Here is a 15,445-nt window from a genome sequence, read left to right as displayed (position 1 = left end):
GCGCTCTCTCTCAAATCTGACCCCTCTTCTCTGCTTAGCCAGCTCCCACTTTAGTTCATCCTCTGAATACCTCTCACCGGCATTATTACAAGTTTCCCAATTGGCCTTCCTTCCTTGAGTCTTTCCCTACTTCAAAGTAGGGAGGACCAAAGGGGTTAAGCAAAGATCTGACCAGGTGACTCCCTCACTGGCCCAACTCCTGGAGCTTTCTTTCTGGGATGAGATACCAGGTCCTGTCTAGCTTTTAATGCCCTTAACAACCTGGTCTCAACCTATTTTTCCAGCCTTTTTGGCCATTGTTCCCTCTCCTGTGTTCTGTGATTCAGTCAAACTAGCCTTCGCTCTGTTCCTTTGTAAAACATTTCTTGAGTCTATGCTCTTGTACAGGTTGTCCTCTAAGCTGGGGGTGCCTTCTCTCATCACCTTCACCCACCAGAATTCCCCTTTATCTCCAAGACATAGGTCAAATCTGCTATCTGAAGTCTTTTCCTGATCCTCACAGCAGCTAATTGCTTCCCTCCCAAATGGCCTTATACTTAATTTGCATTTTTTTGTATTTATTCCCTTTATTCTCTATACATATATACATACATACACACACGCATATATATATATATATACACACATATATATATACACGCACACATATACCTTCTGTCTTCTCCGTTCCCACATAATCTCTGTGCATTTAAGGATTGTATTGTATCTTTGTATTCTGAGCCCTTTCCACTGCTTTGGCACATAGTAGGTATAAAGTAATACTTGATGATGAGTAGATAGGGGCATATAGTTGTTGTCAGTGAGGGTTAATTGGGAACTAGGAAGGTGAAGTGGACTTTGTTAGCATAGGGAGGCAGAGTATTGAATAGTCAGAATTTACGATGTAGAAGAACCTGTCAATGAACAGGCCCCAAGTTCTGCTTGCAGCGCTGGTGTTGTGGAGCATGTCCCCCGAGACCTCTGCTCCAGGTGATTCAGTGCCCGATGTGATGGTGGCTCCTGAACTTTGGGAAACTGAAGGAACTTGGAGCACTGTTGGTGCTACCATTGCTGAATGCTTTAGCTTTGGTGATAAGAGAATACCATGGGAAAACAGTGCATCATTTCACTAGATAATTTTTCCCACACAGATGCATTTACATTTCATTCTAGAGTATGGCACCTGTCCTGGCTTTGCTTTTAAATTAGTTCACAAAAGAGAAGGCAAACCACGCAGAGTGAGTTACCTTTTATGCATGGATTGAAGGCTAGAGCAAATGTGATAACATATTCTGTTTACTTTTTCCTCTCCTCAGGCAGTTACTCTCTTAACTGAACTAATCAGGGAAAACTTCAGGAACAGCAAATTGAAACAGTGCCTTTTACCGACTCTTGGGGAGCTCATCTACCTCGTAGCTAGTCAGGTAAGAGTGCCTGATTAACTTTATAACTCTGGGTAAAATGTCCTGATTTTTTTTTAGTAGAGTAATAATTACTCTATGAAAATGTTTTGGCTTTGTGCCCTCAGAGCATGCCTAGGGAGCCTGACTGGGAAGGTTACCCTTCAAGACACGTGCTGACTGAGAGACTCCCTAGTGCTATCACTTTAAGTATGGGACATTCTCAGGTTAAATATTGGAACTGACGACCTGAAAGCCCCACCATATGCTCTAGACGCTGCCATCTTGGATTCCCTCCTGTGAGAGAAGACGCTGCTAATATGTTCTGTCTGCCTTTGGGACTGACACTTATTTAACCTGAATCCTGATGTGCCTTGGTGGTATTTTGGTTTATAATATTGTCGTTGTGTTACTCTAGCTCTGCCAGAACATTCAAGGTTTTGCATCTAATTAATGTAAACCTCCTGAAGTTGCTTTGGATTTTTTTGCATTTGTTATTTTATTATTCTTAATGTTATCACTTCTTAATGATTGATATTATATCAATATCACCATATTATTAATAGTTTATTTCTTGTTTAATTTATTAATATTAATTAATTAGATATATATTCATATATCTAATTAATTATAATTAAATTAATTTATTAATATTAATTTAATTAATTCTTAATAGTGTCATTTAAAACAATATTTCATCATATATATCATATATATAATCTATATATAGATTATTTCACCCATTTTCTCATTGCTAGGCACCCACTTTGTTTTCCAATTTCTGCTACCACAGAGAGTGCTGCTGTGGACATTTTTGTGTTTTAGAGCTGTTCTTTGTGTCTTAAGCCCAGAAGAAAGATCAGGAAGACAAAGGGTACAAAACGGTTTTGTAACTTTTCTCACATCCTTCCAAATTGTTTTCCAGTGTGCTTTGACCAGTTAATTAATGAGCAACTGTGCTTCATACTGCCTGTCTTCCTCCAGCCCCTCCAACACTGTATTCTTGATTTAATTTGCATTTCCTTTATCATTAGTGACTTAGGATATTTTTTCCCATTGTTGTTTATTGTATTTCTTCCTTGGAAAATCATATCTTTTGACCAATTATTTGGTAGGAAATGGCTCCTAATTATAGATTTGTGTCAATTCCCATTATAGCTCAGCTATCAGATTTTTATCTGAGATATGTGCAGTAAGGATTGTTCTCAGTCTAAAGTTTTATCTTATTTGTCCAGATTATATTGATTTTGTAAAAAACAGCCATTCAATTTATGTAATCAAATTTTTCTTTTTTATCTATTGTGTACCCTTCAATTTCTTGTTTGGTTATGAATTACCCTCCTGACTCAAGTTGTCTCTAATTGTTAAAGGGACTTCCTTCTATTTTATGTTAATTTGTTTGTGATGTGACTTTTTAATTTAGGTCATTTATCCATTTACCACTTATTAGATTATATGGTGAAAAGAGTCTGTTCTAAATACAGGATGTCCCATTAAGGACAAAAACAAAGCAGAAAATTTTGATTATATAAAATGAAACAACTTTTTTTTTTTTTTTTTTACAAAATCAATATAATTTGAACAATAAGAAGGTTTGTTGATTATGAACAATTCTTGGTACAAACATCTCAGATAAAAATCTAATAATAGATTGATAAAGAGAATTGACAGAAATAATTGAGTCATTTCCCAATAGATAATTGGTTAGTGGATATGAACAAAATTTTTCAAGGAAGAAACATAATAAAAGTCTCAGTGCAAATTTAGGCTTCAATAACTTTAATATCTTAAAACTGGGCTGAGACTTTTGGGAAACCCTGTATACTTTCTAATACACTGTTGTCTACAGTGTTTCTGAGCATGAAAGGGAGGGAGTCCTTCTCCCTGTACTTGCTAGAGTTCAGTTCATTAAACAGTGTGCTGCTATGCTTGTTTCCTTTTAGGCCTCGCTTTTGTAGTCTACTCTGCTGATTTACTTTCATTTCCAAGTCATTTTGGTGATTACTGCTTTATGATATATTTTTAGGTTTAGTGGTCCTAAGTGCCATTCATTCCCATTCTTCCCCTTGTTATTCTTTAACAATCTAAAACTTTTGTTCATTCAAATGAATCTTATTTTTCTTGTTCTATAAAAGTTGATTGTTTTAACATCATGTTTATTATGTTAGCATGATCCAATTATGAACCATAAATAGAATATACAAATATCTGAATGTCTGCTTTCCTCTCTGCAGGGAAGCTCTGGTAGTGAGGCAGCATGGCACAGTAGAAAAGACAACTCAAATCAGAGTTGGAATTCTCTCTGTTGTGTTTAGCAGCTATATGACCATGGACAAGTGGGTGCAGTGGGTAGGGTGCCAGTCCTGGACTCAGGAAGACCTCTGTTCAAATCTGGCCTCAGAAATTTACTGGCTGTGTGACCTTGGGCAAGGCATTTAGCCCCTGTCTACCTCAGTTCCTTCATCTGTAAAATGGAGAAAAATAGCAGCACCTACCTCCCAGAGTGGTTGTGGGGATCATATCCCCACACAGATAATATCCATAATGCCCTTAGCGCAGTGCCTGGACCATAATAGGCATGGTATAAATGCTGCTGTTGCTCCCTCTCCTTCTCCTCCTCCTTCTCCATCTGAGTAAATTGAAGGGTTTAGACTTGATGAATTCTAAAGTATTTTCTGACTCTAAACCTATGAGGTCATGAATCCCTCTGTGTAATTCAGTAGCTATTTATTAAACAATTATTATACATGGCAGACATTGTGCATAGTGCTAGGAATATGAAGACAAAAATGAAATAGTCCTTGGGGGAAATAAAATATATACAGATGATAAACATAAAACATGTGCCAAGTAATTGAAGTTTGATACTGAGGGATCAGCAGGAAATCTTGTGTTCAAGGTGGTCCTGGAGCTGAACCTTGAAGCCTATTAGAGATTCCAGGAGGGGGAGATGAGGTAATAGAGTCTTTGTAGAGTAAATGTTCATCAGGATAAAACAATTACCAACATATCTGTTGCTTCTGTTGGAGCTTTGCTTATTTTATCCTTAGGATCTTAAACACTGGGGAAAAATGAGCATTTCACTGGAAAAAAAGAAAGGGTTGAATATGGAATTGGGGATCTTCATTTCATACTGTTTGCTTTTTTAAAAAAAGTGCATAAGTTTAATATGTTTTCAAAACTGCCCTGCTTGATTGTACTTCCTTCTAAATTTGCCTGTTTTCTTCTGTACATTAGAAATTTTTTTCTCTTTCCATACATATATGCAAATATATGTATATATATTGGCATCACTATGGCAAACCCTCCTTCTCTCTCTCTATCCTTTAACATCAGAGGGCAAAGCAAAACAAAAAAAACCCTGTAACAAGTAAATGTAACAATGAAAATAAGATCAGCAATGGCACTGTCCAAAACTTTAAGTCTTTTCTTCCATCTTGGGTCTGTCACCCCTGTCAGGAGATGGGTACGTCCTTTGGTTGGTTATTGCATTCATTGGTCAGAGGTCTTAAGTCTTCCAAAGTTCTTTGTCTTTAATGTGTTGTTATTCTTATATAAATTGTCCTTCTGATTTTCTTGAGCTCAATCTGCATAATTTTATATTTAACAGGATTTTCTGAAATAATTTTTATCATTTCTTACAGTGTAATAATATCCTTTTATATTTATGTACCATGAGTTGTTCAGACATTTTCTTAGCAGTGGGCACCGCTTTAGTTTCCAGTTCTTTTCTTCTTTTGTTTTTGCATTTCGCCTTTAGGGTCAGGAAGATTGTTTTGATTGCAACTATTCCTTCCCTTGTTATTATCCTTTCTCTTAACCATTCCTCCCTAATCTCTTTCCTCTCCTCTCCTGTCCTCTCCTGTCCTCTCCGCTCCTCTAGACTTGTGTACCTTTTTTTTTTTTTTGAGTTATAAAGTTCCTCTTTCCTTCTGTGTCACATTTTTTGGAATATTCAGTTTGATATATCCAAAAGGTAGTTGATGATACAAGACTTTATTCCAGGGGAGCGCCTAGGATTAGAGGGTGTGCGTGTGTGTGTGTGTGAATGTGTGTGTGTGAATGTGTGTAGGTCTATCTATATCTGCTGCAAATCATCTATATAGTTGTGATAATTAAACACATGGGACCTGATGAGATTCCTTTGTAAGCAATTAATAAATGCTTTTTCTCATTTACTCATTTGTTTATCACCAAGCGAGATCGTGTGGAGGGACAAGAAAGGAAGACATAGGACAGAGCTTGTAGTTCACCCAGAGTTAGTGGGTATGACAGGTAAGAACAGCCAGCAGAGGAAATTGAGGAAGGGTGGATAGACCCTTAGGAGAAGAACCGAGAGAAGACTGACCAAGTATAGAGAGAAGAGAGTATGCAGGACGTGATGAGATCAGGAGAATGGGAGAGCAGTGAAAGTAGAGGGAGGACAAAGGCAGGAAGGAAGCAAATATTTACTAAGCACATACTGTGTGCCAGACATTGGACTAGGTGCTTCACAAATATTATCTTGTTTGATCCTCACAACAGCTCTGGGATGTAGGTACTAATAGTATCCTCATTTTACATTTGAGGAAATCGAGGTAGACAGAAGTGAAGTGATTTGTTCAGTCAAATCTGAGGCTAGATTTGAACTCAGGGCTTCCTGACCCCAGGCCCAGTACTTTATTTGGTCCCTGTGCCCCCTAGCTGACTCTACATGTAGGTACTTAGTGTAGGTAGCTTTGTCAAAGAGTTTCAGTGAAAAGGGAAGGAGAGATAAAGGACTATAGCTTTGGGGGAAGGTTGGATCAGGTGAGGATTTTCCAAAAATGGAGATGATGTGGCCGTATTTGTTGGTAGTAGGGAAGTCGCCAGGAGATGGAGAGAGGCAGAAAATAAGAGAGAAAATGGCAGTAATAGTGGGGACAATTTACTGGGGAATATAAGAGGGCCTAGAATCAAGAGTTGATGTAGAGGAATGGCTTTGTGCCAGAAGGACCATATCTTTATCTGAAACTGGGAGAATCTATCTGAATGCTAGAGATGAAGAGGACAGAAAACGTGGGAGCTCCTGGTAAAAGGCCTTCATATTTTTTTTTTAATGGACTGTGGGGAAAGATCGTCAGCCAAGAGGGGTCAGGGCAGCAATGACATGGAAGAAGGGTTGGAATGGCAGCCGTGTAAAGGGGTAGTTGATTAACTAGGGAGGGATATAATCTTTTTCTTGCTGCATTGAGGGACCAATCTGTGATTTCCTGAACTCTGTTCAAACACGAAGAGGAGAGAAGGAGGCAGAAGTTGGGTGCAGTTTAGGGCCGGGGTCTGGCAGAAGCTGATTGGGGATAAAGCCAGAAAGCACAAGTTTTGATAATAGGTGCTAGTATGGAATTGAGTTGGTCACCGAGGGCTAGAGATAAGGAAAGGAAGAGAGAGTATGGTCAGTGCTGGAAGAAAAGAAGCAAAGGAAGGGAATAACCATTTATTATGCGGGTATTGTGTGCCAGGGCCAGGGCTAAGAGCTGGAGATAGAAATACAAGCAAAGAGAAAGACAGTTCCCTCAAGGAGCTTTTGTTTTCGTGGGAGAAGACAGCATACAGCAGGGAAAGGGTTGGGGGAAGGGGAGAGAGAGATGAAGGCACAAGGTTTGGAAGTTCAGAAAGTCAAGAGGAGAAACAGGAGGGCAAGGAAACCTGACCAGCCTGGGGCCTCAGTGCAGGTTTATAATGGCCTGGGAGAGAACTATGGGGAGACTGAGGGGAGATCACAATGAAAACAGAACGAGGCTAGGAGTAGTAAGGCACTGGGAAAGATGGAATGAAAAAAGATTAGGATGGTGTAGAGGAATTTGTAGACATGAAAGTGGAACACTTGTGAGTAGTGTGTATGATGAAGAGTGGGGGTAGGGAACTTGCAGCCTTGAGGTAATTGGCCCTCTAGGTAAGTGCAGCCCTTTGAATGCAAACTTCACTTTAGGGCCACACTTAAGGACCTGGAGCGCTACATGTGAACTCAAGGCTGCAGGTTCTCCACCCCTGATCAAGAGTATGAGCTTCTATGAATATAGCTAAGGTGAGACATGAGAAATGAGTACATTGAGAAATAGTTAAGATATATGTAGGTCCTCGAATGAGGGCAGAAGATGGAGAGAGAGAAATCTTGTGTGTCAGGTGCTGAATTAATTGAGGAATGAAGGAAATGTCTGGAGGCAATTAGATAATAGCCAACGGGATTTGGATTGGGGTGATAAATTTAGGGAGTCTTAACCTGAAAGAAGGAGGGGTTTTTGAGTGATGTGGGGAGAAGAGTCTGGAAGTGGCCTTGGGGAGCAAGGAGAAGTCTGCCTTCTTTATCTTGAACAGGGAATTGGAAGAATGAGAGAAAGTATAGTCACTGTTGGAAAGGGTGTTAAGAGGAGTGATCTCATTAGGAGGGAACCCCCAAAGATGGGAGGGGTGAGAAAAGGGGGAGTTTCAGACGTTTTGGTTCTTGGATCATCAGTAGGCAGCCAATGTGTGCACATGCTTGATGGCTGGGGCCCTCTATTAAACCAAACATGCCCAGAATAGACATGAGGTGACGTTGTAGGGGTTTCCCCAGGAGCTGAGAGGTTCAGATGCCAAGATAAACCTCATATACAAGTATGAGCTTGGGCTGAGCTTTAGAGTAAACTAAGGATCTGGCGGGGTAGGGAGTGAGGAGGGAGGGCATTCCAGGCAGAAGGGCCAACCTGGTCAAGTTATGGAAGGTCACATGAAGACTAGCAAGCTGAGCAGTGTGGCTCAATGAGAGGGAACGTGAAGGGCCTCCCACCAGTCTGTGCAGATCTGAGCTACTGAAGCTTTAGTTAAAGCTATTTACACTTAAACCTGCACGATACTTCTGTGATGCCTTAAGACTGAAAAGTTAGATTGAAGCCATGTTGTAAAAATCTTTAAATGTCCAACAGAGAAGTTTATTTATTAAATAATAAATCCTTCTGCTAGTTTTTGCTCTCTGTGGGTTTATGAAAAACTCATCTTTTGTATAGATTTGATTGGATGTCAGGGTTATCTATTCTATTCTGCTGTTCTCTCTCTCTCTCTCTCTCTTTCTCAGTAGCATATACTTTATTTTATTTTATTTTTTAAATTTATGTATTTAACTTTTAACATTCATTTTCACAAAATTTTGGGTTCCAAATTTTCTCCCCATTTCTCCCCTTCCCCCACCCCAAAACACCGAGAATTCTAATTGCCCCTATCGCCAATCTGCCCTGTCTTCTAACATCTCTCCCTTCCCTTGTCCCCATCTTATCTTTTGACCTGTAGGGCCAGATAACTTTCTATACCCCCTTGCCTGTATTTCTTATTTCCCAGTAGCAAGAACAGTACTCGACAGTTGTTCCTAAAACTTTGACTTCCAACTTCTCTTCATCCCTCCCTCCCCACCCATCCCCATTGGGAAGGCAAGCAATTCAATATAGGCCATATCTGTGTAATTTTGCAAATGACTTCCATGATAGTCGTGTGTGTAAGACTAACTATATTTCCCTTCATCCTATCCTGCCCCCCATTGCTTCTATTCTCTCTTTGGATCCTGTCCCTCCCCAAGAGTGTTGACTTCTAATTGCTCCCTCCTCCCATTGCCCTCCCTTCCATCATCCCCCCCACCCTGCCTATCCCCTTCTCCCCCACTTTCCTGTATTGTAAGATAGGTTTTCATACCAAAATGAGTGTGCATTTTATTCCTTCCTTTAGTGGAATGTGATGAGAGTAAACTTCATGTTTTTCTCTCACCTCCCCTCTTTTTCCCTCCACTAAAAAGTCTTTTGCCTGCCTCTTTTATGAGAGATAATTTGCCCCATTCCATTTCTCCCTTTCTCCTCCCAATATATTTCTCTCTCACTGCTTAATTTCATTTTTTTAAGATATGATCCCATCCTCTTCGATTCATTCTGTGCATTCTGTCTCTGTGTGTGTGTGCATGTGCATGTGTGTGTGTGTAATCCCACCCACTACCCAGATACTGAAAAGTTTCAAGAGTTACAAATATTGTCTTTCCATGTAGGAATGTAAACAGTTCAACTTCAGTAAGTCCCTTATGACTTCTCTTTGCTGTTCACCTTTTCATGCTTCTCTTCATTCTTGTGTTTGAAAGTCAAATTTTCTTTTCAGCTCTGGTCTTTTCATCAAGAATGCTTGAAAGTCCTCTATTTCATTGAAAGACTATTTTTTTCCTCTGAAGTATTATACTCAGTTTTGCTTGAATTGTTTCTTTCTAGCTGCTTGCAATATTTTCTCCTTGACCTGGGACCTCTGAAATTTGGCCACAATGTTCCTAGGAGTTTCTCTTTTTGGATCTCTTTCAGGAGGGGATCAGTGGATTCTTTCAATATTTATTTTGCCCTCTGGTTCTAGAACATCAGGGCAGTTTTCCTTGATAATTTCATGAAAGATGATGTCTAGGCTCTTTTTTTGATCATGGCTTTCAGGTAGTCCCATAATTTTTAAATTGTCTCTCCTGGGTCTGTTTGCCAGGTCAGTTGTTTTTCCAGTGATATATTTCACATTATCTTCCATTTTTTCATTCTTTTGGTTTTGTTTTGTGATATCTTGGTTTCTCCTAAAGTCATTAGCCTCCATCTGTTCCATTCTAATTTTTAAAGTACTATTTTCTTCAGTGAGCTTTTGGACCTCCTTTTTCATTTGGCTAATTCTGCTTTTTAAAGCATTCTTCTCCTCATTGGCTTTTTGAACCTCTTTTGCCAATTGAGTTAGCTTATTTTTCAAGGTGTTATTTTCTTCAGCATTTTTTTGGTTCTGCTTTAGCAGGGTGTTGACCTGCTTTTCATACTTTACTTGCATCTCTCTTATTTCTCTTCCCAGTTTTTCCTCCACCTCTCTAACTTGATTTTCAAAATCCTTTTTGAGCTCTTCCATGGCCTGAGCCCATTGAATATTTATTTTGGATGTTTGGGATACAGAAGCCTTGACTTCTGTGTCTTTCCCTGATGGTAAGCATTGTTCTTCCTCATCTGAAAGGATGGGAGGAGATATCTGTTCACCAAGAAAGTAACGTTCTGTAGTCGTATTTTTTTCCCTTTTTTGGGCATTTTCCCAACCAGTTACTTGACTTTTGGGTCCTTTGTCAAGAGTAGGGTATACTCTGGGAATCTGTGAGATCTTAGTTCCTCCAAGGTGGCACAATCAAGCGTGTACTGGTCTGGACACAGAGAGGGATTTTTATGTCCCGAATCTTAGCAGATACCTCTTCTCAGCCACCTGGCCTCCAATTCTGCTAAGTCAGTACTGGGGACTGGTTTTCAGATAAGCTGGATGGGCAGGGCCACCATTCAGTGTGAGACAAAGACCAGCTCAGCCAGGGCCTCCAACCAGGGCGGAGGCAAGACTCAGCTCTTTAATGCCCCCAGGGGTTTTTACACTCCAACAATGTACAGGCTGCTGTGCAGGTTCTGTGGCCACTGCCTGCTGCTGGAGTTATGGGAAAGCCCTTCTCCCTTCCTGGCCTGCTGATTAAACCCCGTCACTGACTTTTGGTGTGTGTGGGCCGAGGGATGTGAGGCCCCCTACTGTGACTGGAGATTCCACCCCCGAGGTGTCCTCCTCCCAGAGTCTTGTCACGCCACACTGCTGCTTGGCCAACGCTGGGCTGGGCTCTGTGCTCGGCTCCGCATTGGGTGCAACCGACGTTTCTGTGGGCCTTTCGGGTCACCGTGGGCTGGAAATCTCCTCCACTGTGTTGTTCTTCACTTCTGCTGCTCCAGAATTTGTTGAGAGTCCCTCTCTACAAGTATTTTATGGACTGTGGGGAAGACCCTGTGTAAGTGTATCTTTCTAGTCCGCCATCTTGGCTCAGCTCCCCCATATACTTTAAAAGATAAACATATGCTTTAACATCTAAAGGTGCAAAGCCACCTTTACCTTCAACTTTTGATTTTTGTATAAATTTCAGTATTACTAAATACACTTTGATAAAGAGAACCCTTGGTAATTTAGCTACTATGTAAGTGAATCTGGAGAGAATTTCATTAATGTAACCTATCTGTGGAACTTGACTGTCCCTCCAGTTATTTAAGTCATCCATTATCTCAGAGCTACTTTATGCAAATTAAAATAACTATGAGATATTCTCCCACGCCCATCAAATTGGTTAAAAAAATAATAAGTTTAAAACCTCAAACCTCAGTGTTGGTAAAGAAAGAGGCACATTCTTCCATTGCTGGTAGAATTGTAAATTTGTAGAATTTGGTTTTTACAATGTGAAAGTATATAGTAAAAGCTTTGAAAAAATTTGCTCTTTGACCTAATAATTTTGTTTTTAGGAATATATGTTGAAAGTGTTACTAAAAAAAAAAACTATTTGTTCAAAGATTCTCTTGCAGCATAATTTGCAACTGCAAAACCAAAACAAAATTGGAAGCAAATTAAATGTCCAACAATAGAGACTGAAAAAATAAATTGAGTATGTTAATGTGGTGGAGACAAGGCATCTGGTCCTGGAGTCTGTAAGACCTGGCTTCAAGCCCTGCCCCTGATGCCTTGTGACTTGTATGATATTGGGCACATCACTAGATCTCTCAGTTCAGTTGACACCTCTAGACTGTATGTAATGGAATAGTTGTTCAGCCAGCTTAATGGAATTGTCAGTCACCAAGAGTTTGTTAAGCATTTACTATGGATGAGACACCATGATAAGCGCTAGGGATATAAAGGGATATAGAGAAAAGCAAAACCATTTCAGATGACCCAAAATATGACCCAAAAAACTCAAACTCCACATTGGTTAGAAAATTTTAGAGCATCCCAGAAGAATTAGGATTTTTCATTTTTATAAATGGTAAATTTTGTTTTAACACAGCTAATAATGTTATACATCCAGAAAATAGTGAAGCCAAACAACCAAAAGCATTTATTGCTATGGTGTGTGTAACTTGGTCATGTTTGTCATTTATTTTTTGTGGAAAGGAAGCTCTGCTCTTGAGTTTTGAGGAAGTGGCATCGGTGCCATCTGTTGTAATCAACCTAAAGATCCCAACAATATTTCCTCCCAACAATATTTTCTTCAGTTATGTCGTTATAGTCATTGTGTATGTTATTGCTCTGGATCTACTTCCTTTACTCTAAGAATTCTCTTCCTGTGCAAGGCCTTTAAGTAAGAATAGTTTGTAGAACCCTATTTTTGTAACACTTTTTCAAAGAGAAGCAACTATACAGATTATTACTAATGTCTTGATAAAATGTTCATATTCCCTGAAAATCAGAGCCACTTTGTACAAATTAAGAACTGTGAGACATCACCCCGTACCCATCAGATGGGTAAAAAATCATTTTTTACCAGAAAGAAGACAGTTTCCCTGATGCATCTATCATCTGAGGTCTCTGCAGTCTGAGTCTCCCGTCCTTATGGGTCCCATCTCAGCATCACCTGTCCCCTCCATCATCTTTCCCCACTTTATCTGAGGACTCTGTAGCAAAATGGTAACACTTTAAATGTATTTACTGCTTTAGTGTTTCCACAGCAGTATTCAAATGTGCAACAATTTTGTGAGTTAAACACTGTAGAGATTATTATCTCCATTTTACAGATGAGGATACTGAGATCCTGAGCATAAGAGATTAGCCCATGGCCAACAGAAATTTCTGTGGGAAGGTTTGGATTCAGGTCTTCCTGACTCCAGGTCCCACACACTACTCACTCACAGTACTGTGTTCGTTCCTTCACTGTCAGGCCTCGCCTCTGTTGCCTGGTCCTGTTACCCCTCCCTCCTCTAAGTCCTGGACAATGTTAGCTCACCCACAGGAAGCTGAAACCAGTGAGAAGGAAGAGGGCTGGCTGAATTACTACACTTTAAAAAATTTTAAAAATTGTGTGTGCACAATTCCTGAAGCCCTGTTCATGATCCCTTAGGAATCACGGAGAATGGATAAGTAATGTTAGACTATAGATAAGACTATTTTATGTCTGATTTCCAAAAGGGAAGATTCTTGTGAATTTATTCCCATATCTAGAATGTTAAACAGTTAAGCTGTATACTGCCTTGTGGGAACACGTAAGCTATCCTCATCAGTGTAGGGAAATACAAGCGTGGGATTCCCCCACCCCCCCACTCATGCAGATCACACTTATGTATGCCAGGCTATAGGAAGCTTCCTGAAGCTCACGAGAGATTACATGTGTTGTAATCAGCGTTGTAACAATGTAACACCTAGTAGGTGTTTCATTTGGATTAGGACCCAGTTCTTTTTGACTCAGATTCCCAACTTGATCTCTTTTTTACCCCATTCCCTCTACCACCTGACATGCATCAGATTGCCAATCCTAGTTTAAAAAAAACACACAATGCTGGCCAGACTTTGAAAAAATAGGCACCACACATACTCTGGAAGGGCTGTGAACTGGCTTAATATGTTTGGAAAGCAATATGAATTCGTATAAGAAGAGGTGCAAAAGTTGACATCCTTTCACCCAGTGTTCCTACTGCTTTCCAATAATTATTGACAGGGAGTAAATGCCCTCTCTCTACAAAATTTTCCTGGAAGTACTATTTGTGATGGTAAGAACTGGAAACAGTACGTCCAGAGGCTAGGAAATGACTGAACAAATTACGATATGGAAATGTGATGGTGTTCCGATCACATCAATAGAACAGACTACAGAGAAATGTGGGAAAGCATATGAGGCAATGCAGATGGAAGGACAAACAGTAGGGTAATGTGCGTGCCGACTATAAGTGTATAAATCATGACTACAGAAATAGCAACAAATCTCAGGGAAAATACGTGGAAAAGTTCAGAAGTTGTTATGGAAACAAGCAAAACAATTTTGTTATAGCCTTATGAAGGTTAATATACACTTACTTTTACAATTCCCTAAGTAGCAGAAGTTCACATGTATAACTCCATTTAATTTAAACAGATTTATTATCATTGACTGTTTTTGGCACCATTCTAAGTATTGTGAAATCCATGTCAAAAAATGCAATAAACCCTTGCTATCAAAAAACTTAGATTCTACTCCTGGTACTGAAAAGATGTGTACAGATGTGTAAAGAGACAGGATACATGAAATAATTGCAAAATTATTTCACTAACAACTGAAGAGATCAGGAAAGACTACATGTGGAAGGAAGGTGACTCTGGAGTTGAGCTTTGAAGGCAGCAAGGAATTCTGAGAAATTCTAAGCTGATTTCCAGTCTTGGATCTGTGTGACCTTTGAGAGATCACTGATTTTCCTTCATCAAGTTGGGGTTGGGCTCTGTGACCTCTGAAGTCTCTCCCAGCTTTCAGTCTGTGACCCTAGGACTAAAAGATGAGGATGGAGGCGCTCTGGCAGCTGAATGTGGGAGCAGGAGATGATATGCTAAGGCAGGTTAAAGAAACAAGTGGACCAGTTTGGTCAGAAGACAGACTGTTTGAGGGACAGAAAGGTGATTTAGAGCCAGATGACACAAGGCCTGAAGCACCAAACAGGGCCTTTTGTATTTTTTCCTAGCAGCAAAACAGGAAGCTACTACTGCTTCTTGAGCAGTTGGATGGCAGTCATTTATAATTATTTTTTTTTGTTATGTTCTTTTCCTTTATATTCTTTTTTATGTATTTGAATTCTTGTACCTGTCAGTGAAAAAAAGAGTGAGTTTAATTAGGGAAAAATAAAAATTCTGCAGTTAAATATCGTTTGTGAGCATGTATGAAGGAAAATGTTGACCATTATGTAGATGTTTGGTTTTATTGTGGATATCATGCCATACTAACTTTATCTTACTCTTTATGGGTTTCCTAGATTGAAAGATCAAAGAAATCCTAATAATCTTGAGAGATAGTATGGTGGGATGACTGAGGGGTATCCTTGGAGCCAGAAAGCCCTGGGTTCCAGTCCTGCCTCTTATACATGCTGTCTGTGTGACTGTGGAGAAGTCACTAAATCTTTCAGTGCCCTGGGCAGCTCTCAGACTAGATGCAGACAAAGTGCTGACCTTGATTGGGAGAGTTAGTTACTCTACTTGAGAGTTTCTTGTTGCAGGGAAATCATAGTTTCTGTCCTATATGAATTTCAGTAAGGCCTTTGACAGATCTCTGCAAACATCCTTGC

The 15,445-nt window shown here is 39.8% G+C and overlaps 1 protein-coding gene across 14 annotated transcripts in view; it reads left to right on the top strand.

The window, feature by feature from the left end:
• ULK4 (unc-51 like kinase 4) overlaps nt 1–15,445 on the top strand; it is a 674,194-nt gene that overhangs the window by 116,570 nt on the left and 542,179 nt on the right. For 11 of the 14 annotated variants that reach the window (XM_072651430.1, XM_072651427.1, XM_072651429.1 and 8 more), the window contains exons 18-19: nt 1,296–1,403; nt 2,173–2,253. In XM_072651430.1, coding sequence (XP_072507531.1) covers nt 1,296–1,403; nt 2,173–2,253 — 189 coding nt within the window. The remainder of the gene's footprint in view (nt 1–1,295; nt 1,404–2,172; nt 2,254–15,445) is intronic. The other 3 variants (XM_072651425.1, XM_072651428.1, XM_072651426.1) reach the window with 1 other exon arrangement.

Source organism: Notamacropus eugenii, chromosome 3 (assembly GCF_028372415.1).
Source record: "Notamacropus eugenii isolate mMacEug1 chromosome 3, mMacEug1.pri_v2, whole genome shotgun sequence".
Lineage (NCBI taxonomy): Eukaryota > Metazoa > Chordata > Mammalia > Diprotodontia > Macropodidae > Notamacropus > Notamacropus eugenii.
Note: the sequence above shows the minus strand (reverse complement) of the source record. Positions and strands in the feature narration are given on the sequence as shown.